The 26,343-nt window shown below is 46.4% G+C and overlaps 1 protein-coding gene across 5 annotated transcripts in view; it reads right to left on the minus strand.

Annotated features, from left to right (window-relative positions):
- The window catches only part of RPH3A (rabphilin 3A), a 294,958-nt gene that overhangs the window by 27,524 nt on the left and 241,091 nt on the right, over positions 1-26,343 (minus strand). For all 5 annotated transcript variants that reach the window (XM_021072395.1, XM_021072394.1, XM_021072396.1 and 2 more), the window contains 6 exons: positions 25,883-26,029; positions 7,706-7,835; positions 5,841-5,927; positions 3,696-3,861; positions 767-805; positions 515-667 (listed from right to left, as the gene is read on the minus strand). In XM_021072395.1, coding sequence (XP_020928054.1) covers positions 515-667; positions 767-805; positions 3,696-3,861; positions 5,841-5,927; positions 7,706-7,835; positions 25,883-26,029 — 722 coding nt within the window. The remainder of the gene's footprint in view (positions 1-514; positions 668-766; positions 806-3,695; positions 3,862-5,840; positions 5,928-7,705; positions 7,836-25,882; positions 26,030-26,343) is intronic.

The following is a 26,343-nucleotide window of genomic DNA, read 5'->3' on the forward strand; positions in this document are numbered from 1 at the left end:
CCTTGGCTGGTTAGTAGTAGGGCCAGGGTTTGGACTCTGGAGTCCTCTTGAGTTTATTAGATGCTACTGCCTCCTGCAGAGCTGTTGGGGGACCAAATGGGGATAATATACACAGCAGTTCCTGGTACTCAGAAGGTATGACATTTCTGAAAGAATACCCTGTCCTCTCTCACCTCACTGGGCTGGATACTACCTTTCCTGATCAGATCTTTTCCTTGGAGAGATGCCTGAATGCTCAGGACAGAAACTGCTTGCTTACTTCTGGCTGTGGCTTACCAATCCCCAGGTCTTATCCTAGCATTCTGCATTAGCACTGCCATGTGCTTGTTCATTTGAGCCCTTGTTTATCCATCCATCTATTCATTCATTCATTCACGTGTTCATTTATTCACTCAACTAGTATTCACTGAATGTCTACCAAATGCCAATGAATAAATGAATAAAACACTGTCCTCCCCAATCCTTTGAGTCTCCTCATTCAGGAAACCTGTTTGGATTTGCCCATCTCTCTCACCTGCTGGGCTCCGGCTGGGGTCACTGGCAGCCCCACTGTGGCTCTGGTCCCAGCTTTCTGAGTCCCGGCCAGATGAGCTCATTCGTGCCTCTGAGGCCCTGCGCACAGGAGGCCCATAGCTTCCTCTCCCAGGAGCAGAGGCCAGGTCAGGTGCTGGGAAGAAAAGCATGAATTGAATGGAGAAAGGGCAATGGAGGATTTGGGGAAGGGACTTCTGTCCCCAAAGTAGAAGACAGAGTAGGCAGAACGTACCTGCCTTCTGACTTGGGCCCCTTCTGTCTTCAGTGTCACCTGGAGAGAGAAAAAAGTTGATGCAGAGTACATATTTGATGTTTTCCGGAGACCCATCAGTTAAGGAATTCACAAAAGGGCCCATGTATCACTCTCAAGAACTTTAAAAAAAATAAGTTTTCTCTCCCAACTTCCCCTTTGATGTAGCCACTGTTTTCAATTTCATGTTATTTCCTTTGCAAATGCATTGGAATACTTGCTTTGCATTGGGAATACTTGCTTTGTACTACTTCTAGAATGTGCTTTGTTCATCTGATGTGATTTTCCCCAGGACTCACCAAGCATGCTCCAAGCTTAAGCCCTTTGTACACAATATTCCTGAAGATTCTATGACTTTTTTATCGCCTTATTCAGGTTTCTCCCCAAATATCAGCTCTTCAGAGAGCCCTTCTTTGGCCATTCTGTTCAACGTGAAGCCTCTATTCCCTCTACCTGTTTGATTTTTCTCTCTGGCACTTATTACTATCTGATGTTATATTGTGTTTGCATTTGCTATTTGTCAAATATCTGTTTCACCTGCTAGAATTATAGTTGCATGACATAAGAGCATGGATTTTATCTGTTTCTTATACTGACTCCAGGGGGCATAGACTAGGGCCTGGAACTCATTAAGTAAGTGTTTTTTTAAAGAATACTGAAAGCTGACATCACGGGCATAGTTTCAAATCTATAATACACATTTACGTCATTCAATTTAAAAAGATGCTCAGTATACCATGGCATGGATGTACCATAATCCATTCAACAATTCCCCCATTAATGAACACTTAGGTTCTCCTAGTATTTTTGCTACCATAAATAATGATGCAATAAATATACTTATACATATACCTTTTATATTGGTACTTGCTTTTTTTTTTTTTTTTTTTGCCTTTTCTTGGGCCGCTCCCGCGGCATATGGAGGTTCCCAGGCTAGGGGTCGAATTAGAGCTGTAGCCACCAGCCTACGCCAGAGCCATAGCAACGCAGGATCTGAGCCATGTCTGCGACCTACACCACAGCTCATGGCAACGCCGGATCGTTAACCCACTGAGCAAGGGCAGGAACCGAACCCTCAACCTCATGGTTCCTAGTCGGATTCGTTAACCACTGCGCCACGACGGGAACTCCGGTACTTGCTTTTATACATATGTTCCCAGAGAGAGTGTTGGAAATAATAATATATACATTTCAATTTTTTTAGGGGCTCCTGTGCCAGATGGAAGTTCCAAGGCTAGGGGTCTAGTTGGAGCTGCAGCTGCCAGCCTACACCACAGCCACAGCAATGCCAGATCTGAGTTGTGTCTGCGACCTACACCACAGTTCACAGTAATGCTGGATCCTAACCCACTGAGAGAGACCAGGGATCGAAACTGCATCCTCATGGATACTAATTGGGTTTGTTTCCACTAAGCCACAATGGGAACTCCCACTGCAAATTTTCATAATGTTTGCCATAGTATGTTTCAAAAGGCTGGAGGTGACTTATAGTTTTACCAACAGTTTATACCAACATTTATCCACATATTCACCAGCTGTGGATGTTATTGCCAATATTTTTTTGGGTGTCACTAGGTAATGCAGGTGATACTGATCACCAGGACAAATATAATAGTAATTTAAAAGTTTGAAATATTTTGAGAATTACCAAAATGTGACAAAGAGACACGAAATGAACAAATACTGTTGGAAAAAATGGCACAATAGACTTGCTTGACGTGAGGTTGTCACAAACCTTCAGCATGTAAAAACACAATTACTGAGAAGAGCACAAAAACAAAGCACAATAAAATGAAGTATAACTATAGTACCTCATTTACTCTTCAAAATAACCCAATGAGTTATTAATCTCGTTTTATACATTAGGAAAGAATTTCAGAGAGGCTAGGATACTCGTCTAAGCTCTCACAACTTGTAAGTGGTAGAGCTGGAATTCAAATTCAGGTCTTCCTGCCCTCAGATGTTCCGAATCTTGATAGTTATGCTATACAGTCTTCTCGGCCTAGAAGGAGTAATGTTTAACCAGGAAGAAAGATGCTCTAGGGGTGGAACGGAGATGCCTCAGGGATAGTGTATATGACAATCTGGTGTGTCTCTGCAAGGAAACGCTCATGAGAAATTGCTAATGCCTCACCAGGATGAAAGAACTTATTGAATGCTTTTGAGTGCCAGGCACTGTACTGGGCACCTTGAGAAGTTATAGTTGGGCACTTAGATTTTTGAGACCTTTAACTATAATGTTCCTTTCAGAAGCACTGCCTGTGCTCAACTCCAGAACTGTCATTCAGACCAGACTTTATCACTTAGTGTTAATTAAAAGTACTGCAAGGGCTTTATCTGGTCTGTCCTAGTGGCCTTATTCAATTAAAATATGTTTTCATTGGGGTGGTATTTTTCTTTTTACTGTTTTGTCACTCCCTTTTTATCATTTTAATAATTAATAATAATACTTAGATAACAGTGATAATATCCATAGTAGTGGTAATTTTCTTTGACTAATTTCCTTTCCATTCATCTTTCATTTTTAATTAGTCCAATTTCAGATTTGCTGATGGCTGATAGAATAAGGCTTTCCTAGCAGGCCCCAAATCCCATGGCTCCAGCATGTATTTCAGTGTTGGGAATCTTTCTGAGCTTCTAATTTCAATTTCCACCTCTTTTGTACTTCTATATGCTCCATTAAGGATGACAACAAAACCTTTTGGCAGGCTGGCATTGCTGGAGAGTTCCTTGTGCTACCTTTTGATAAGAGTTCATGGTGAGCTCCAAAGGGGACACAGGAATCCTAGACCCAAGGCTGGATGTCCACCAACTCAATAGGAACACAGACATGATGTCAGAATATTTTCCAGGTAGACCAGTTAGCCAAAACCCATCCTTGGTTCTGAAAGGAGAAGCTGTATTTTCTTACCTCGAGTTGGGGCCCGGGTAGGGTGCTTGGGCTCAGGGGTGGGCTGCTCAGGGGCAGTGGGCTCACTGACTGGCTGTTGGGGCTTGGTCTTCTTTATGGGCATAGGCTGTGGGAGGACCTGTTTGGGGAAGCCTTTGAAGAACCATGCTCCAGAACGCTTCCACACCTGGGAGAGGAGAGGTAGAAGATGAAGACATGGCAGCCAAGGACTACTGCTTCTTCTTCATGAAAGCCAATTTTTTACTTCCTGCCTTCAGAGCACTAACACAATAGGCAGCACGCTTTTCTTACCAGTATGCAGTTTTTCACAATTGTTACATGATTCAGGCAGTATCTCTGAACACTCAATAGAGAGGGCCTGAGAACGATCATTTTCTTGATGGAAAAAGTTGAATATCAGAAAGGCTATGAACCAGTATACGGTTACAGAGCCAGAGAGTAGAGTGATACCAAATCTTTCACCTCTTCAACGTGATATGCTCCCTACTACTTGGCTGCTGTAAAGAGGACGATCCAGTCACACCCTTCCCAAGACTCTGGCCTTCTTTCTTGCCTTGTGGATTAGTGTTCCATCTGGGAATAGTGTGCCGAACATCTTTCAGATTGTTTCTATATCTTTTTTCACCCTGCTCTATGCCCCAGGAGGCTGACCAGTAAGGACTGCAGTAACTGGACTTGATCTCTACCTTTCAGGTGGATTTGGTCAAGGAGAGCACGAGTCGGGGGTCAGAGGAAAGAAGAGAGTGAAGTCAGGGTATTTATTCCCTTGGTTCCCTCCTTTCAAGACAGGCAGTGGGTGCATTCCTGCTAGTCTATACCTAGCATCCAGTCTGGTAACTGCTTCCTCCTCCACTCCTTCAGTCTCAGGAGTGGTAACAGCAACTCTGCTGTTGCTGGTGCTGGTGTTTCCCCATGCCTTGCTGATGTCCCTCATCCCTGCCCACACCTTTGTAAACAGGATCTTTATTAAAGTCTCCTTGCTAATCTTGGTGGACTGTGCCGTCTGTTCTCCTCCTGCCTGGTACTGAGGGAAATGTGATCCTTGGAACAGTCTCCAAGGCAAGAATATGCAGCAGAAGGTGGGTAATGTCGAGATCGGGAAAAGATGAGAGGGCTTCACTGGGACAAGATGGGTAATAAAAAGCAAGCCTAAATAAGAGAAGGATTCTGTGGGAGAAAGAAACAAAGTGAAGACAGTGCAGAGGAAGAAGTGTGAAGGGTGAGAGGCGAAGAGAGAAAGAAAGAAAAAAGAGGTGATAAGGATGAGAAGGAGAAAAGAACTCAGATAAGGATGGTCCCCAACTTATAATGGTTTGACTTATGATTTTTCAACTTTACATTGGTGCAAAAGTGATATGCATTCAGTAGAAACCATACTTTGAATTTTGGTCTTTTCCTGGGCTGGTGATATGTGGTCCAATACTACCTTGGAACGTTGGTCCGTGGCAGTGAGCCTCAGCTCCAAGTCAGCCTTGGGATCATGATGGGACACAACTAATACACTTACAATGATTCTGTACCTATGAAGTCATTCTTTCTTTCTTTTTGACCTTCAATACAGTATTCAATAAATTACAGAAGATATTCAATGCTTTATTATAAAATAGATATTGTCCTAGATGATTTTGCCAAACTGTTGGCTAATGTAAACCTCCTGGGCCTATTTAAGGTAGGCTAAGCTATGATGTTCACTAGTTTAGGGGTATTAAATGGATTTTCCACTTACAATGGTAAGTAACCCATTACCCTTATCAGGATGTAACCCACTGTAAGTTGAGGAAGATCTGTACAGGGAAAGGAAAGGAAATGAGGGGGAGTATGAGATAAGAAGTGGTAGAGAGGGAAAGAGAAAGAAAAGATAGTAGTAGAGGAAGACCCAGAAGGTGAGAAGTGAGGAATAGGGAATGAAGGGAGGGAGAGAAGTCACAGAAGTGGGAGAGGAGAAAAGAAATTTATTGAAACACTGTGTTCCACCAGGATTCACAGCCAAACTGGTTCTTTCTATACCAACCGCTTAAGCCATGTACCTGAACAGGTTCTCCAGCTCCTCAACTGCCACTCCGTTCCCTTGGTTACAGCAAGGAAGGGGGAACCATCCAAAGAAAGGAGGGTGTTCCAGGAAACAAATGAGACCAATCCACTCACCTCTCTCTGCTCGATGCAGATTTTGCAGAGCCACACAGAATGCGGGCGGTTGTTGGAGGTCTCCACCCCACACTTGGTGCAGACATTCTGGGGACAAAACACAGCTCAATGCACACTCAGATAGATATGCCAGGCTCAGAGCTGCCAGTGATCAGGAGAAGTGGCTGGGAAGGGAGGCACTGAAGCCCCATTCTCCTTAGTGGACGAATAGACAGAATTCTCCTCCCCTTGCCTCCTTTCCATGACCAAGGTCAGTTAGAACTAAGTTCCAATCTGAGTCATGATTTCTTTTTCTTTTTCTTTTTTTCGATTTTGCTTTTTAGGGCTGCATCCTTGGCATATGGAGGTTCCCAGGCTAGGGGTCGAATCAGAGCCACAGCTGATGGCCTATGCTGCAGCTGCAGCAATGCCAGATCCGAGCTGCATCTGCGACCTACATCACAGCTCACGGCAACACAGGATCCTTAACCCACTGAGCGAGGCCAGGGATCAAATCCAAAACCTCATGGTTCCTAGTTGCATTCGTTTTCGCTGTGCCACAACAGGGACTCCTTGATTTCTGATAGTGAGAACTGCACTGGATGAAGGGATTCTCCAAGAGTCCCTGTGGGGTCTGAATTCTCAGCCTTCATACAGGGCAGATCATTGACATGTTTTTTTAATCATGAAAGACTATCCATTTTGTTTATTACTTTCTTTTTTCTTTCATAAATGAATCTGAGACAACTTAAGACTATACCTACAGGTTCTGCTGCTTATGGAAAAGAAAGTTATCAGAATAAATGCCATGACTATATGATGAAACATATTTTTGGCTCTTTCCTGGCAGTCAAAACAAACAGGTGACAGCATTCCTACAATCTAGCTGATGATATAAGGTAAGTTTTTTGGAATAGATAACCTTTCCCCAATATTACATTTTAAATGTTAGGTAAGACCTCAAGTAGGAGATTCCAAGTGACATTATGAATGTCTCCAGCTAGGTTGTTCCCCTGAATTCCTTTCCTGGGAATAAGGCAGACCCAAGGACAATGGCATCTCTGTCCTGGAATTGTCAAATGCAGACAACTTGAGAAGAGGGTGCACGGTGGAGAGACCACAAGGAGACTCCCCTTCAAGGATGAGTGTTTAAGAAGACCAACATCTAACTTGGCCTAACTGGGCTAGAGAAGGGCTTTCTAAGTGGCTTGTGCTATAACCCAGGGTACAGAAGGCTGGGTAAGCCTCCCATGTGCACATGTGTATAGACACATGGCCAGCATGTTCTTTTTTTTTTTTTTTTGTCTTTTTGCTATTTCTTTGGGCCGCTCCCGCAGCATATGGAGATTCCCAGGCTAGGGGTCGAATCGGAGCTGTTGCTGCCAGCCTACACCAGAGCCACAGCAATGCAGGATCTGAGCCGCGTCTGCAACCTACACTACAGCTCACGGCAATGCCAGATCCTTAACCCACTGAGCAAGGGCAGGGACCGAACCCGCAACCTCATGGTTCCTAGTCGGATTCGTTACCACTGCGCCACGATGGGAACTTCTGGCCAGCATGCTCTTTAGCTTGTCACAGAACTTGCTAACCCACAACCAGGATACTTGCAGGCTCAACCATAATTCATGTCCCACCTCAGACTCCCAAGTTCATCCTAGGTGGAGTTGACCCTCCAGAAGGGTCAGAGTGACTTCTAAGGGAGGAACCAGGATAGGGTTTCCTTGGAAGACAGCTAGGCCTGGGAGCATCCCAGAAGGAATCACATTATGGCAACCATCCTTCGGGATCCAGTCTCTGTCTCCCAAACCCAAGGTCTCTGAAGCCCAGGCCTAGACCCTCTATGTGATGAGGGGGGGACACAGGGAAGGGGAGGGTGGTGGTACCTTTTTACAGTCCTCGCACACTACACAGGTGGAGCCCAGCATCCCCAGCTGTTCTCCACACAGTATGCAGCGGTTCACCCCATCACCAGCCACATTCTTTCTCATATTCTCCAAACGGTCCACCAGGCGCCTGGAAGCAGAGTCAGGGTAATGAGGACCTTATAGGACCAGGGACCACCAGCATCTCCCTCAGTATATATCTGGCTGATGGCCTTAACCTTCTTTAAGTCATAGATTCTTGAGTATATGTTGTGAGCCACACAGGAAGTCCAATTCTTGAGTATATGATGATAACTATTGGACCCCTCCCCCAAAAAGGCTCATGCATATAAAATTCTGATATATTTTCAGAACATCATAGAACCCCTCTCATATTCCTCAAAGCCCATCTATTCTAATGACTTCAGATTAAGAATCTTATTTAGTCTTTTCTCACGTCACTGCCTCCAGGGAAACTGTCTTCTGAGCTCCAGTTCTTTTATCTTGTTGTGTACATGATGGATTCACTTGGGTCTCAGATTTGTGCTTCAACTGAACTCTTCATCGTGGCTGCTCTCCATCCTCATGACCAGCAAACCTGCTCCCATTTTCAGGAAATAACCACTATCCACTAACTTGCTCAAATCAGAAACCTAGAGGGTCTTCCTGACCACCTCCTCCCCTGACATTCAATGACTCAACCAAATTCTATCCTGTCTAACTCCCTAACATTTCTCTCCATCCTCACCTCAACCAAGCCACAGATCTCTCTCCCCCAGACGAATATAGTAACCTCTTAGTCTCCCTGCTTTCACTCATTGCTTTCTACAATCTGTTCTCCTCACCACAGCCATGGCGATATTCCTAAAACATAAACCTGATCATGGCCCTCCCACTTTCCTTGAAAACTTTTAGCTGGTTCTCATTCCAGGAGGTTTCCATGACCCTACATGGTCTGGCCCCAGATGAAACCTCACACCTCTTCTCCCTCTTGGTCTTGCTTCAGTGGTTCTTCAAGTGTGATGACTGGACCATCAGCATCAGTGTCATCTGGGAACTTGTGAGAAATGCAAATTTTTGGGCCCCCACCCCAGAACAACCTAATCAGAGACTCTGGGGGTAGGGCTCAGCAATCTGTTTTAACAAGCCCTCCAGGGGATTTTGACAAAATTTTAAGAACCACTGCTCTGGTTACACTGGCCTTTGTGTTCTAGTTCTCCTAATGGCCTCAGCTCTTTTGCACACTCTGTTCCTTGTGCCTGGAATACAGCCTCCCCTCATTACACATATTTGTGATCTCTCTCGCTCTCCCTCTCCATCTCTCTTGTCTCCCTCCCCCACCCACAATTTTCTGGCCTAGATTCCCCTTCTCCTTTACATTCCAGTTGAAATATCACCTCCTCTTAGAAGCCTTCTCTGACCATCCATTTACTCTAGCAGCAACCCTTCTGCACAGCACTTGTCACATTTGTAAATAATTGCGGGATTATCTACATTAAGTAATTAGTTAATCATGAGTCCATCTCTGGCTGCCTCTCTAGACTATGTGCTCCCCTGGGCCAGGGATATTGTCTATTCTGTTCCCTGCTATGTCCCCAGGGCCAGAGCAATGCCTGGTCCACAGTGAGTGTTCACACATGATGGTTAAACTAATGAATGAATGAAGGCAGCCCACTTTCTAAAATTGCATCCAGTAAAAGCAAGCTGAATTGAACGTCAAGTGACACATAATGACAGCTTATACTTATATGGTGCTTTTATATACCTGGCACAGTAGGAAGTGCTTTGCCACCCAAAACTTAGGAGGTAGGCACTATTAGTAAGCCATTTTATAGGTAAAGAGAGTGAGGCACAGGGAAGTTAAATAACTTGCCCAAGGTCACACAGTTAGGATACAGCAGTGCTAAAACCAGGACCCATGGTTCTTGTGCATTACACGAGCACTTCTCAAACTTAATATGCATACAAATCACATTGGCATCTTGTTAAAATGCAGATTCGGAGACATCAGGTCTCTGAAGCCTGAAGTGATGCATTTCTAGAAAACTCCTGACTGATTCCACATGATGCCATTGGTCCCAGGGCACACTCTTAATAGAAAGGCTAACACATAATAACTACCACACCTGTGGATCATCCTGCTTCAATCTCAAGTGGGTTGTTTTTGACACTTCCCACCAGCCTGAAGTCATATAGCCTTTTCCACTAACAAAACCTATTGTTCCCATTCCAGCCACAGCCAGTGGACCCAGATGGATGGAGCCAGATGGAGCCGGACCCTGTCCACCCCTCCATGGACTGGATCTCGGCTGTGGACACCTCAGGCATGAGAACCACTGGGATGGGACTGGATTATCACAGGCTCCAGAAGGTCCCTGGCAGCCCTGCTGGCAGCCACCTCATGCTGACTGTCCCCACAGGCCCTCCTCACTCCAGCCAGCCCCTCAAAGCACTGCACTCGCTGTGTTATAAATAGCAGCCTCTCCCTTTGTGTTCCATTCAACAGAGAGCCACCCTGCCCAAGGAGGAGCCAAAAGCAGCCGGTAGGCTTCCACTGTGACCCAGATGGGACAGAGCGGCTTAGGGATGCAGGCTGTGCAGAACCAAAGGCAGCACATTCTTCTCTTTTTCCTCCTCCTCTTCCTCCACCCTACTCCTCCAGGTGTTTTCCCTAGAAGCTGTTTTAATAGGGTTATGGGAGGTGGCAGAAACCAGGAGCTCCCAGTCCCGGGTCTCAGATCAACTGGAAGAATAGCTGCCAGTGTCTACTGAGCACATAGATGTGCCAGGTGTAGAGACAAGCCCTCCATATGGATTTTCTTAATGAATCCTTCCAGCAGCACTGTAAGCTAAGGACTCTTCTTGTCCCTATTTTCAAAATGAGAAAAGTGAAGCACAGAGAGGTTAAGTGAGCTACTCAAGTCACACAGCTGGGAGGTGGAGAAGCCTGGGTTCAGACCCGGGCAGTCTGGCTTTCAGGGTCCTGTTATTGATTATACCTTGCTGCCACAGGTGTATTGCCAAGCAGAGCCATGGGGACCTTCTTGCATAGCTCAATCTCCACCCTGCTTGATTTCCCTGCTTTCCCCACACCAAGGGACCCTCGATCACCGGTGAGTATCAACTTGCACACATCAGTCACCACAGCAGGTTCTATCCCATTGAAAGCGAGCAGGGCCCTGCGGGGTTCCTGGGCACAAAAGACTTTGTGTCCCCCATTTCTTGTTTTTAGGGCATAAGCCTCAGCCTTCATGACCCTCCCTGAGTTCCAAAGGGGAGTTTCAACAGTTGCTGTTCAGGGAAGGGAGGGGATGCAGAGACAAGGGAGGAGCAGTCAAGCAACAGTAGTGCAGCCTTGGGGTAGGGACCTGGTTCCCCCTCAAGGGATACTCATAACAATATCTTTGAGCTCTTGGGTCTGCAGAACTCAAACCCCCAACATATGAAAAATGTTAATGACTTGATGAAGGCTTCTTCATTACAGAATGAAGGAGGACCACCAGAACGAGTCCCAGGGCCACTAAACACCAGCTTTGAAGAATGCTGCTTGCACCTACTCTAATCCTTATCTGTGGCCCTATTTTTTCCACTCTCAAACTATAGGGCTATCTCCTATTCTCTCCCAAAGGAGGGCACAATCTTTAAGGTATTAGCCTGCTGTGGCCACCTTTGCCTGGCAAAGCAATAAAAGCTATTTTTTTCCCCTTCACCCAAAACTCTGTCTCCACATTTCTAATCGGCAACAGTAGACAGAGGCCAAGTTTCAGCAATACCATCTGCCCCTGACTTCCCTGAGACTGTGACAAGACACCCAACAGCTGCACCGTCATCTTGTTCCCTTAAAGAATCCTCAACATTGGGTTGAGAAATTTGGATTTAAGCCTTGAATTTTGCCTCACTGGGCTTAATTTCCTCATCTGTAAACAGGAAAACATTAGGCTAAAATTGGTGGTTGTCAGATTGTGCCTTATGGCACCCCAGAGGTTCCTTAGAGACTGTTTTGAGGCCACTCACTACAGTGGTATGGTGGGAGTGATTCTGAGGGCCCCCAACCCCATTTCATCCAGAGCAACCTGCGTTTATCTTTCATTTGTTTGGGCTGTTGAATTAGATTTCCTTTGGATATTTTGTTCCACAGTCTGAAGCAACAGTTTGAAGTTGTCTAGAGCAGATAAATTTCAGGATGCCTTTCAATGCCTCAGAATTATAAAATGTTATGAGACAATGAGGTAAGCTAATGGTGGAGGCAAGGGATAGGAATTATATAGTGATTTTTTTTTTTTTTGTAGACACCTTTGTTCTCACCTATTTTCTTTCTTTCTTCCTTTGGCTTTTTAGGGCCGAACCCATGGCACATGGAGGTTCCCAGGCTAGGGGTCGAATTGGAGCTACAGCTGCCGGCCGCAGCTACAGCCACAGCAACATGAGATCTGAGCCACCTCTGCAGCCTACAGCTCACAGTAACGCCAGATCCTTAATCCACTAAGTGAGGCCAGGGATCGAACCTGCATCCTCATGGATCCTAGTTGGGTTCGTTAACTGTTGAGCCATGAAGGGAACTCCTGTTCTTACCTATTTTCTAGAAAGTGGTTAGATTTTGTCCTTCTCACTCTATCGGTGGGGGCTCCCAAAGCACAGAGGGAGCGAGAGGCTTGCCTTGGGTCACTCAGCCTGGGCTAGAATCTAATTCTCTGCAAAGTAAATCATCTTTTCTTTCCGTGAAGTCCCCTCATGGCCTCTTGCCTCAAGTCAAGCTTTGCCAGCCTAGCTCAGGAAGAGAGCGTGGGATAGAGGACCCAATTCTAAACTGCAGTGCCCTTTGCTCGGGAAACTTAGACAGTTACCTGCCTCTTCTTGGAAAATGAGGATGCATTTTCATCCACTACTTGCAAACCCACACTCCAGCTTCTCTACCAAGGTGCCTGTTCCTTCCACCATTCAACAAACCTCAACTCCAAAAGGCCCCATTAACACGCATGGTCCCTGAGTGTCTCATTAGCTTCTATCAGTGGCAGCAAGTGACATGGAAAAACAACAGATTGAAGATCATTATTCAGATATCTTAGCTTAGAGATGCTTGCAATTTGTGGATTCAGACCAACAGAGACCAGACCAACACAGAGAGAAGGAAGTGGAGTGGTGATGGGCAGACCTTGCTTCTCTGCTCAAAGATTGGGATGAGCAGGGGAGCTTCCTGTAGGCTGCCCATTTGCACATCCTCTTGCAGCCCCAAAAGCTAGGGTCCAACCACCAAAGAGCATAAACTTGGAAATAAAACTCTGCAGGAAGCTAAATCCAAATCATGTCATGCAAGACCAGGAGTCACAGATGGGTCTTTACCCTAGTGATAAAACATTTCAACAGTGTCTTTACCCCATAAGGAATGTTTGTTGTCACCAGTCTTGGCAGGAGAGACCTATATGCATTATGAAAGATGCCCGAAACTCTCAATGCATGTTAATCACCCAGAAAGAATTAAAAACCACCACCACCAACAACACATAGGGCCCCAACTCTAAAACTTCTCAGCTATGGATCTGGTTAAGCCTGGAAACCAGCAGTTTGGCACGCAGTCCTGTTGTGAGTCCGTGGGGGGATGTTTCCAGGATATATGATCTAGACCATCTAGATCACCTGGGTCGAGGGTTCAATATTCAGACAAAGATTCTATGGGACTGGGTGGGTCCCAAGAGTCTGCCCTTTGAAGTGATTCCCTATATGATCCTGATGCTGGTGAATTCTTGGCCACACTTTGAGAAATGCTGCAGTGAGAAAGGAAGCAGTGGGACAAATCACATGACAAAATGTTCTCCTTATTATGCTAAGTGGGGGAAAATCCTCAAACCCAGGATGTAGAATGGTGACCATGATATGAGCTTGGATTTGGAACATGGTCATGTGAATATCTGCATGGTGTATCCTGGATGAAAAAAAAATTGGAAAGGAAATACTGAAATATTCCAAATGAGTATAGCCAGGTGGTAGGATTATGAGTAACTTTTATTTCCTTCTGTGATGCCTCTGCTACCCTTCTCCTTAATCACCCAACTACCTGGACTCCTCTGTACTTTCCTCCCCCCCGCCTTTCTTTTTATGCCTGCACATGTGGCTTATGGGAGCTCCCAGGCTAGGGGTCAAATTGGACCTGCAGCTGCTGGCTTACACCACAGCCACAGCAACACCAGATTCAAGCTGCATCTCTGATCTACGCTGCAGCTTGCAGCAATGCTGAATCCTTAACCCACGGAGCGAGGCCAGGGATTAAACCCGCATCCTCATGAATGCTATGTAGAGTTCTTAATCCTCTGAGCTACAACAGGAACTCTACCTCCATACTTTCTTAACTTTCTACAATAAACATGTATTACTTGATGTTAGACAAGTGTGTTTTTGAAGATAGAGAACATGTAAGCCAAGGGTTAAAAGAGATGTCAATGACCTTGAAAAGGCTTTGTTCTCTGGGTGCCCTCTTCGCAGACTAGAAACTGAGGGGTTAGTTGAGATGCACCTCAAGCTTCCTCCCATGGGCAACATTCAGGGCTTCTCAGATCCTGAGACCGAAACATCAAGATTTCCCTGTGTGTTTTGAAGCTGAAGGACCTTCAGTGACTACGAGAAGACCTGTCTGCATTGGCAAACTAGTTTTGTTTGCCTGTCTAATGTCTCCACATTAAGTGCCCAATTAGCTGGACACTGTAAGTGGCTGTCACTCTCTAGTTATGTCTTTACATGCCTGATTAGCTTTATGACTACTGCTTAAGCCTCAGAGCCAGGAAATAAATACACCACCAGGCTGGGTGCTTAAGGGAAGCCTGTGTGAAGTTGGGTGGGCACCTCCCAGTTCCCAGGATGCTCCCAGAGGCACTGGAGCACTGGAAAGGTTATGCCCCCTCCTCTGGGCACCAACAGACAACCTCTGGAGGTGGTGGGAAGTGGATTCCCAAGTTGCTCTGACCCTGCCGTCCAAATAGAGGGAAATAGGCCATTCATTCATTTGACAGATACTTATGGAGAACCTACCATGTGACAGTGGACAAGGAGGACCCAACGGGGAGCAAAACAGATGAGGTCCCTGCTGTCCTGGAGCTGGCATTCTAATGAGGAGTCAGACATTATTTAAATGATCACATAGATCATCATATTATGCTCAGAGTAAGCACTGAAGGACGAAAAGGAGCAGCTGTGGCAACTCATAAAGGAGGGACATGAAGAGTGGGGATGGGGCTTCAGAGGAAGTGGTCATTAGGCTGAGACCTGGGCCCAGTAAAGAGGGTGAGGAAAAGATTGGACAAAGAGCAAACAGCCTGTTGAAGACAATGCTCAGCTGGTCTGGTGCGCTGGACGGCAGGAGATGAGGCAGGGGATGCAGGCAGGGCCTCTCCACGCAGGGTCTTGAGTCTAAGAGTGATAGGACGGTGTGAAAGGCTTTAACTCCACCCCCCCCTTTTATTTGCTTTTTAGGGACATATTCACAGCATATGGATGTTTCCAGGCAAGGGATATAATCAGAGCTGTAGCTGCCAGCCTACGCCAAAGCCACAGCAACACAGGATCCAAGCCGCATCTGGCACCTATACCACAGCTCACGGTAACGCCAGATCCTTAACCCACTGAGCAACGCCAGGGATGGAACCCACATCCTCATAGATACTAATCGGATTCTTAACCCACTGAACCACAATGGGAACCCCTAACTTCCCCCATTTTAAGACAACATTTGAGCCCCTGGGAGGCTCAAAGTAGTGAGAATTCCAGATGCTGTAGCGGTTCCAGGTAGAATGAGGCGGGCAGGTCTGGGGCTGGACTGGGTCTCTTGGAACTATAAGATTGTACCAGGTGGGTATAACCCAGTATTGGTGAAGGTGAAAAATGGCAGGAGGGCCATGAAATAACCTCTGCACACTAGCAGGCTTCAAGGGGTCACCATGTGTGTTAGTTTCCTAGTGTTGCTGTAACAAATTTCCACAATCTAGTAGCTTATGACAACATATATTTAATATCTTAACAGTTCTGGAGATTAGATATCTGACACAGGTTTTCTGGGCTAATGTCAAGGTGTTGGCAGGACTGTGTTCTTTCTGGAAGCTTTAGGGGGGACTCTGTTCTCTTGCCTTTTCTAGTTTCTAGAAGCTGCCCCATGCCTTGGCTTGTGGCCTCTTCCTCCAACTTCAAAGCCAGCAATGTAGCATTTTCCAGTCTTGCTGTGACTCTTATTCTCCTGCCTCCATCTTCTAAGGCTGCAGTTCCCCTAGAAAATCCAGAATAATCTCTCCATTTGAGATTCTTAGCTTGATCACATCTGCAAAGTCCCTTTGGCCATGTAAGGGGCCATATTCACAGGTTCCAGGGATTAGGATGTAGACATCTTTGGGGGGGGCATTATTCTACCTCCAACACCCATATTCCTGCCCCATCTGCCACCCAAATTCTATTTCCACCTGACTTAGGTTTGAATTGGATTCAAGTCCTCCTCTCCGGAGCAAGGATTGGGCAGTTCCTCCTGGCTGGTTGTGGATGTCAGACAAATCGGGCTTTGGACTCTGTGAGGTTCCAATCTCCTTCTTTAGGTGCTCAACCCCAGGAAAACACAGACTCTCTCTACACACCCACACACCTGCATGACACCCCCTTTTGGAATTTAGAAATATGGGACAGTTGTGATGCAGGTGTTGGGGTGTCCATTCTGGAGCAACCTTGCCTGGATCCATGTGTATACTTTGTTACTTTCTAGCTCTGTGACCTCAAGAAAGTTACTTAACCTTTCTGAGCTTCTGTTTTTCATTTGTAAATTAGGGAAAACAAAGTCCTTGCCTCCTAAGATTGCTACAAAGATAAAGCTAGAGTGTTTGTAAAATGCCTGGAACATGGTAACTACTCAGTCATGGTTCATGGTTGCTGCTAATTATTTCTTCTGGAGATCTGTGGCTTTTATAGCTCCCTATACTCACATTTTCCCCCTATGTAACCAGGGTGCTGAAATCTTCCCACGAAATCTGTCTTTCTAAAGCTTTTAAAGGGACTGCCGTGACTGAAAACCGATTGGACTTGTATGCACATCTCTAAATACACACACACATATACACACACCAACAACATAGGGCACACATACCAACATATAAACCCATGCGTGATCAGCACCCACATGTAGCACATGACTTCACACGCATGGCTGTACACACTCTGCTCTTGCAGGGAGCCCAGCCCCAGTTGGCTGCCTTCTGGAGACAAGGATGTAAGCCAACTGCAGATCTGACGGTGCTTATTTCTTAAATTCAGGCTCCCTTGAAAAAGTCCAAACTGTGTCTGGAAACATTCAGGCAACTGATCTTAACTTTCAAACCAGTATTGCTACAATGTTTGGATGAATGTTGATGGGAAGGTTAATGGATGGATGATGGCTCCAGGAAGTGGGCTTAACATGGCATAAGCAGAGCTGAGGACACCCTACCTGTGAAGGTGTGATGGGCTGACATGTGGTTCCTTAATCAGTGAGGGGAATGGCAAAAAGCTGGGGGTCCATTGCTGTTGGTTGGGAGCCAGAGCAACTGCCTTTACAGCAGTGATTGACCATGTTTGCACAACATCTTGGAAAATGCAGCAAAGTGGGAGGGTGGATATCACATTGTCTCTCTGTCTCTCTCTGTCCCTGTGTCTCTCTCTCTCTCTGTCACACACATACACACACACACCTCATTAATTTCAGAATCATGTTGCTTCTCCTGACGCCATCATCGCAATGTTGTTGTGGGGGCAGGGGGCGGATATTACCATTAAGTTTATTAAACTTGATATTTTCTGAACTCTAGATTAGGCCATCTGCTATGAACAGGGACATGGCTGCTCTGAGGGAGGCTGGTCTAAGACTCCAATGCCAGGGTCTCTCAGGAACCTGTCCTTCAATGACTAAGCTGTTCTGTCATGAACCCATGCGGCTGGGTTAATTCCCACTGTTGTCTATTACTGTCGCTACCTGGGAGCTGTAGATCCCAATCTCTTTCCTTGATGGATTGGTGAGTGGGATTCCTGCCTGGGCCTCAGCACTTTGGGGAAGGAGGTCACCCTGGGTCAGAGTTGGAGCCAAGAGAGAAAAGCCACTAGAGGGCTCAGCAGGGCTAATGTAGTCAGTCAGGCAAGGAGTTGGGTCCTTTAACCCCAGTAATAGCAGCAGTTACCAGGTGCTGTGCTAGATGCTCCATGTGCATTGTTTTCCTTAAGCCACATGACCAGTGAGGTCAGTTCTATTATTCACTCCCATTTCACAGCTAGGGAAGCCAGGGCAACCAGAGAGGAAGTCACTGACCCAAGGGAACATGGACTGTGAGTGACAGGATAGGATTGGAGGATAGGTCTAGCTACCCAGATGTTGTACATGCTTTAGAAGAATGAAGCCTTTGTTTTATTTCAGTGCTTATAGTTGGGGCTCTTTCTAACCTCTCCACCTTCCCTTTTCTGTCGTGGAAAGCAGAGATGAGAGGATGTGGTGCTGAGGCCCATAGGAGACAAGGGTCATCAGGGGGAGGGGGATGGACTCCCATTGTAGGAAGAAGGGTAGGAGGTGAAACCAGTTAACCTGAGTGAATATGTGAGACACCCTGTAAGACACTGACTTCCCAGAAACCCTGAGGTCATTTGTCAATTGCCTTCCCTACCGGCACCACCAAAAGGCAATAGGATAATGTGGAAAGACAGGTTCGAGTTCAAGGTCTGGTTTGGTCTCATAAAGGCTGTGTACCCCTGGGAAGGTATCTTAACCTCCCTAAACTTCAGATATCTTATCTGTGAAGTAGAGACAGTAGTCTGTCTCTCCGTGGGGGCATGATAGGGATTAAAGAAAAATACATATTTGAAAATTCCTAACACAATGTTTGGCTATAAATGTGTATCTCTTTATAGAATAGCAGAATAGGCCTCTAATCCTGGAGCAAGCCAGCCTGAGTTTGTAAGCCCAGTTCTATCGCTTATTAACTGTGTGACCATGGACAAGTTGCTTAACCTCGCTATGCCTCAGTTGCCTCATCTGTAAAATGGGATGATAATAATATGGCTTAAGGCATAGGGTTGTCATGAGGGTTACATAAATGAATCCACATAAAGATTTGAGTACAATACCAATACCTGGTGCTTTGTAAGGGTGGGCTATTATTACTTTCCTAGAAGTTGAGTATAGTTGCAGAGAAATTCCCATTTGTTTCTTCTTCCTTTTTTGAGCCACTCATCAAAAAGCCTATAGTAGTGTTTCTCAACATGGAGGGATTTTTTGCCCCTCATTGGGCATGTGGCAATGTCTGGAGACATTTTGGGCTGACATGTGGTTCCTTAATCAGTGAGGGGAATGGCAAAAAGCTGGGGGTCCACTGCTGCTGGATACTACTAAAATTCCTACAGTGAGCAGGACAGCACCCACCACAAAGAATTACCTGTTCCCAAATGTGTGAGAATTAACATATGTCTTTTCTATCAGAGGAAGCCTCCTTTACTCCACTTTGTTTCTGCTTTGTCTGAGACACCCTCCTCCACCCCATTTTTCCCCTCTTCTCCCAGTAACAATTTGTTTCAAATTAGCCAATCTAGAAGAATGTGTGCCCTGACCTGACCAATGGGAAGGGGACAGATGTACTGCCTGTGTTAGGGATAAATGCGGAGGAGGGGGGTCTTCCTTCATCTTGTGTGAGCACTTGTGCCCTTCTGCACAGGTAAAGAGCCTTGTCGAGATCTCCCCATGTTCATGTGTTTTACTTTCTGACACTGATGATCCGAGCCAGAGTCACTTTTCCCAAACAAATGTAAACAGTTCAGAAACCCTGAGCTGGAGAGACTTGGAGACCACCTAGTTCAACTCCCCATTTTACAGATGTTGTCTGGGAAGCTGTGAGGTTAAAATCATTCAATGAGAGGCTTATTCAGCTGGGTTTAGCATTCAATCTACTTTCATTTACTCTCTCTTTTATGCCAGGCACTGGGCTGCTTAAGAAATTAAGACTTCTGTTTTCATCTTGTGCAAACAGATTCCATAAATTATTAAGGATGGATGGACATGAGACAGCACTGATCTGATCTCTGAGGAAACTGAGGTACTACTTAGTGCTTCTAAACATTGTGGAGGGGGTTTAGAGTACCCCCAGACCTGGAAATCTACACAAATTTCTTCTTAAAAATGCATATAAACACCTGGATAGCTATGTCTATGATATCAGGCTGCCCCGGAACTCCTGAGTCCTACCCACAAAATGTCTAAGACTCCAAGTCAAAAAAAGAAAAAAGTGGCGGGTGGGTGGGTGGATCTTCCTTTAGAAAGAAGAGAATGTGATGAGGTTTATTGTCAGCTTGTTATACCATAGGAAAGACACCTACCTAATTAGATGTAGCAAATTCCAGGCATTACTACTCACTTCTCCCTCTGTCCACATTTTGGAAAAATTCTGTGCCAAAAACTACAGGAGATGGTGGAACTGAGGTGGGGAGGTGATAAGAATCCAACAGATTGTGTCAACAACAGGTCTCCTTGTGTCTCTCTGACTTCCTTCTCCATCATGGTGTCTGGACACCAAGGTTAATGACAAGTCCTAATTACTTTTTGGGGCCCATCTGTTGAGGGACGTTGACCTCAAATGGAAGCCACCCTGCTGCCTGTCCCTTTGCAGGCAGAATATATGAGCAAATGCCTGTGAGAGGCTCTGGATAGAAAGAAATATGACAAAGACAGAGAGGAACCTACCACTGGGGGAGGGGGGGGGACAAAACAAAACCTGCACACACAAATTTCCCCAGGCAAATGTTTAATTCCAGACTTAACGTGTGTGTGTGTGTGTGCGCGTGCGTGCGCATGTGTGTCTTTTTAGAATCTCACAAGCAGTATATGGAGGTTCCCAGGCTAGGGGTCCAATCAGAGCTGTAGCTGCCAGCCTACACCACAGCCACAGCAGTAAGAGATTCAAGCCATGTCTGCAACCTACACTGAAGCTCACAGCAATGCTGGATACTTAAACCACTGGGCAGGGCCAGGGATTGACCTGCATCCTCATGGACACTAGTCGGGTTTGTTAACCACTGGGCCATGATGGGAACTCCAGACTTAATATGTTTTTAAAAGTCCTATGGACACCCCAGTGGTGTCTGTTCAAATCACAAAGGCCATTTGCTTTCTGGAGAAGCACTCAGCAGTCTTGCTTGCAGAGCATGGCACCTCTAGCCACGGCTGACAGGATGTGGGGTGGGCACTCAGAGTGACCTGGTTCAGAGTTCCTTCCCTGGGACTTTGGAACTAGGACTAAGAAGAGCTATAACAACTGGAGAGGCACAATATGAGATTATATTTTCTAAGACGCAGGATGAGAAGCAGAGCTTTCACGAGGTTAGGCTGTGTTCCTGACCTTGGATCCCTTGAGATATCTCTGAATCCTTATGTTTAAAGCCCCTGTGTTGCCTAATGAGTAGAGTCTCCAAAGATGGTCGTCATTAACATCTTCCTCTCCTGGATGCAGAAGTCATTCCTTGAGGAGGAGGAGATGGGATCTATTTACCCTCTCTAATAGAATGCAGTGGAGTGATACCCTACCAGCTTCAGACCTAGGTGTTAAGAATCCTGGTGACTTCCATCTTTGCTCTCTTGGGAGCCAGTTGCCACCTAAAGGAGCTCAGGCAAGACTACTGAATAAGGAAAAATTCCATGGACAGAGAGGAGCCATGCTTAGGGCACTGAGGCAAAGACACAGGACTGGAGATTTCCTGGCCCTTCTAGACCAACCAAGCCATCAGTTGAACATGGCTGAGTGAGTGACCCCAGCCCAGGTCATATGGAACAGAAAATGGACCTAGCAGAGCCCTGTCTAAATTCTTAACCCACAGAATCATGAATAATAGCCTATTGTTGATACTTGAGGTCAGTAAGTTTCGAGTGACTTGTTATGCAGTGATAGACAACTGAAACAACCTCGCTGGAACTAATTTCCTTTCTTGTAAGCCAAGCGTCCTAACTAGTATAGAAAGTCTACAGCAGTCAGGGGATACAAAACATCCCACTTAGCCTCAAATAAGGAATGTGGGGCAAAATGAGGCTCTTTAAGGAGTTTCCCTTCCGGCCATCATCTTTCCCTCTGGGGATGCTGAAGAGAGCAGAGCTGAGTAGTGAGCGAAGGTTTAGACACCCCCTTGGGCAGAAGCAAAGAGGCTCCAAGGGGAGAACCACCTCTGGTCTGCTGCATCCCTTGGGGGCTCCCTGGCAGTTAATTCTAACAAAATTGGCCCAGGAAGATAGAACCCCTGGGAGGCCTGAGGGTGATTCTACCCTGGAACTCTCTAGGACCATAGGACCATGGAGACCATTTCTGGCCACTTTGGAGGTACAAACAGTTTAGTAAGATCTGGAAAGAATCACTGGGCCAGCACAGAGGGGATTCTAGATTCTAGCTCCCCAAATGTTCCTTCCAAATCTGAGCTTTAACAATTTCATGTTCTGTGGAGTCTAAGAATTTGAGGCCAGCCCTTCAGGAAAGATATCTAGTAGTTAAGAGCATACTTCTGAGAGTCAGCCACATAGAGACATGTATCTTAGCTCTGTGTGACCTGGGACAAATGTCCTAACCTCTCTAAGCCTCAGTTTCCTCATCTACAAAATGGGGATAATAATAGCATCTACTTGATAGGGCTGAGAGGAGCAGTTAATGAGTTAAGCCCAAATGTAGTTTTTAGGTTTAGTGTAAGGCCATTAGTAAGCACTCCATCAATAAATGGTACCCATTACAGTTGATAATTTATTATGTAAACAATGACTTCACATGTCTCTCAGATGACTTCTCCTCAGGTAACAGAAAAGTTAGCCTCATAGAGCTTATGTCTGGACCCAGAAGGAGACACAGATAACATCTGCAGTTTTAACCATTATAAGGAGCTCATTTGCTGAGAGGTGCAGCCAACAACATGGTACTAGGTCTCCCACCCAATACCCTCAATACTGTAGAGTTGGGTCAGGCAGGATCCCGAGACTCCCACTGACCTGCCTCACTGGATGGGTGGGGAATGAAGCCCCCAAGACTCATTAACTGAGTTACAGGTTCTGGAGTGGGAGCTCTGATGGCACCCCATTTTCAGCCTCGCTCCATGTCTGATCTGTCATCCTCCTTTCATCTGCCTCCACTCTGATCCTCTCCTAGGGAAGCGTGGGCAGAACAGGAATGGGGGCAGGTTGGAGCTCATAAGACACAAACAGCATGGGGTTTGCCCCTGGCAACGCTACCAGCGAGGGCTGGTGGCTGGAAGGGCCCAGGGAAACAGTGACAGCCAGAATCCTCTAGGACTGACCTCCCTACTCTGGCAGAAAATACTGTCTCAGCAAAGAGACACTCTGTCACCATGTGCTTGGTCCCAGCTTCCCTGGAAGGCTCTTTAATTTCCAGGGGAAGCCAGGGGCTTGCCAAACAGGAATCTCAGGCATAATTTTAGAACAAAAGCCTCAGGTGGTGTAAGAAAAACAAAAAGCTTCCTCAGCAAATTCATCATTAAATAATCACCACCATTAGTGGAGTGTTCAGTCAGCACCAAGCACCAAGACAATCCTTCGCGAACAAATGAAACACTCCCTGGGAAGTGTGTGCTAATGTTACCCCCATTTTGCAGATGAGGAAACTGAGGCACAGGGAGGTAAAGGGGCTTACTTAAGGTCACACAGGGAGTATGTGGCAGAGCTGGAATTTTAACCTAGTCTCTCTGACTCTGGGGCCCCACAGATTAACAACTGTGCTCTTCCACCAGGTCACCAGGTCAGGCAATGTGGCAAGACATGGGGGACAAAGCAGGGAACCCATGCTCCCTGTTCTAGAATGTTCAATCTAGAGTGCTCAGTCCACAGAGGTCCCCTTAACTTTACCTCCAAAGGCAGCCCAGTGGCCACGATGGCACAATGTGGCCAGCACCCCTTGGCTACAGATGACTAGACAAGGGATAGAATCTGATATAAATATAAACCAGCCAAGCATAGTGCCTCCCCTGGGAATTTGGACCCTGGATTACAAAATTCTAAGCTATCCAGCCTCATGGCCGCAGGAGATGCAGAAAGAAATTGAGGGGAAGCATTGTCTACTATGTTTAATCACTCACTCAACAAATATTTTACTGCACAACTACTATATACTAGGTTTGGGGATTCCATAGTGAACAAAACAGTCAAAAATCTGTACACTCAGGGATCTTATCATCTAATGAGGAGAGATTGATTGATTTGATTTGACTACACAATAATCAAACTCAAAATAAAATATAAAATGTGTTAGCTGGTAGAAAGCACTAGGCAGGAAAAGGTTGAAAGGAGGTCTTGCTTCCAAGCAAGAATTTAATATCCATATCCTTCCTTCCTGGAAGGCTGAGACCCATTGTTGGTTGAAGTGAATACACACACACACACACACACACACACACACACACACACACACACACACACGCTCTCAGACTTCCAGCCCGGCCAACCCTCTCCTGACGCATCTGTTAAAAAGCCAAACAAAAACTCAACCCTATAAGCGACCCCTCAAGACCTTACCCCTTTAGCAACCTACTGAGGAAGCTGATGGAGGTCGACGTAAAGCTGACTCAGCCTGTGCTAGGTTGTCATTTATCAACGGCACCTCTGATCTCCCCAGCCCACCCTAAATAAGATTATCTGCAGAGGCTCGAATCAAAGGCATTACTTCCTGTGTGTTCATAATAACATCATTTTCCATCCAAAAACCTTGTTCACCCTCCACTGAGTGGGAGGGCAGGGAGGTGAAAGGGCACCTCAGTGTCCAAATCAGTTATATGCAGTTGGCAAAGGCTGCTCCTGGCAGAGGGGTCTGGGGAAGAGGCAGGAGGAGGAGGTGGCATCTTAGCAATCCCTCTTACTTCCCATTTGAGGTTCAGGCTGAGAGGACCACTCACTGACCCCCCTGCACCCCTTGCCAAGAGCTCCCCCATACTTTTTAAAAAAATTATTATTATTTTTTTTCTTTTTAGGACTGCACCTTCAGCTTATGGAAGTTCCCAGGCTCGGGGTTGAATTAGAGCCACAGCTGCCGGCTTGTGCCACAGCCACAGTTGTGCCAGATTCTTAACCCACTGAGCCATGATGGGAACTCCAAGAGCCCCCCACATACTCACTCTCTTCCCAGGCCCTCCTTCCCTCTCCCTTTCCCTGACTCTGGTGAACCTCCACATCTTGCCCACTCAGCCCTTCCCAAGCCCACTCACCACTCCTCCCCGTCTCTATCACTGCCCTGGCTCAGTGAGGGCATCACTTCTGACACACACACCACACATCTTCCTTACCTCCCATGCTTCTCTCCCATACATGTTTTTGTTGCTGCTGCCCTCCAAGCCCCACTTTTCCCTTCCTCCTACCATTCATTAAACACAAAGTATGACCAGGCTTGGCCCGGGAACCATACATGCATCATTTCACTTGCTCTGTATGACAATCTTGTGGGACAATTCCTCCCATTTCCCCCATTCTATGAGTGAGCAAACTGAGGCTCAGAGGGATGAAGCAGCATGCCCAGGATCCACAGCCGGCAACTGGGGAGCTGGGAGGAAACCCAGGGCTCCTGGGGTCTAGACCACCAGCTTAACATCTGCTACCTCACTCTGACGCTAGCTCTCCTTCTGGATGGACTTTTCGATTCTCTCATAGACTTCATCTCAGATGTGCTCTCTCTTTATGTACTACCTAGCTCTCATGCCACAACTACGGCAATGCCAGATCCTCAGCCCACTACACCACAGCAGGAACTCCTATGTACTGTCTCTCTGATGTACACTTTATCCCCTAAAGTATCTTAGCTGTACATTCTGGCATCTGCATGGCCAATGTCTCTAGAACACATTTCTATGCACCTGGAATTGGTAAAACACCTGTGCCCCCCCCCACACCTCCAGCTTCCAGTGACAACTTCCCATTCCCCTCTCAGAAGATTCCCCCCTTCTCCTTTAATGCACCCCAGCCAAGAAGCCCCCTCCCCAGACAGCTCCCTTCCCACTCTGCTCTGCTCTCTTTTCTCCTCTTCCAGCTCTCCCATCTCAAGCACCAAGGACTCTAGTTCTGCCTGAGTGGGTGGCTTGGTCCATCACAGACCACAGACTTAGAAGGCAGCCCTGCCCTACCCCAGCACACCTGCCCTGAGTAGCAGGGCCTTCTGCTGATGGCTCTCAGAATGGATCAGTAGCAGCAGGCCTTACCCGATTCGCTCCTGCTCCATCTCTTCCATCTTCTCAGCACGAGCAATCACCCTGTTGATGATTTCCTTCTCCTCATCTGTCAGCTCTTCCTGCTTCCTCTGTCTGTCAGGCTGACCGCTGGGGTGGACAGACCATCCTGTCTGGAGCCTGAAAGGTAATTTGGGACTGTGTGAGGCTGGAAAGGAGGCCATTTAGAGTAGAGGTCAGGCTCTAGTCCCTGGAGTCAGTAAACCTCAGTTCAAATCCCTGCAGGGAGACTTGGTGCAAAAGAATTCAATCTCTCAGAGCCTCAGTTTGCTCATCTGTACAATGGGACACTCATACCTCCTTCATAGGGTTCTGATGAATTTATTATTATTATTGCTATTTTTTGCTTTTTAGGGCCACACCCGTGGTATATGCAGGTTCCCAGCCTAGGGGTCTAATCGGAGCTGTAACCACCGGCCTACACCACAGCCACA

Source organism: Sus scrofa, chromosome 14 (assembly GCF_000003025.6).
Source record: "Sus scrofa isolate TJ Tabasco breed Duroc chromosome 14, Sscrofa11.1, whole genome shotgun sequence".
Classification (NCBI taxonomy): Eukaryota; Metazoa; Chordata; class Mammalia; order Artiodactyla; family Suidae; genus Sus; species Sus scrofa.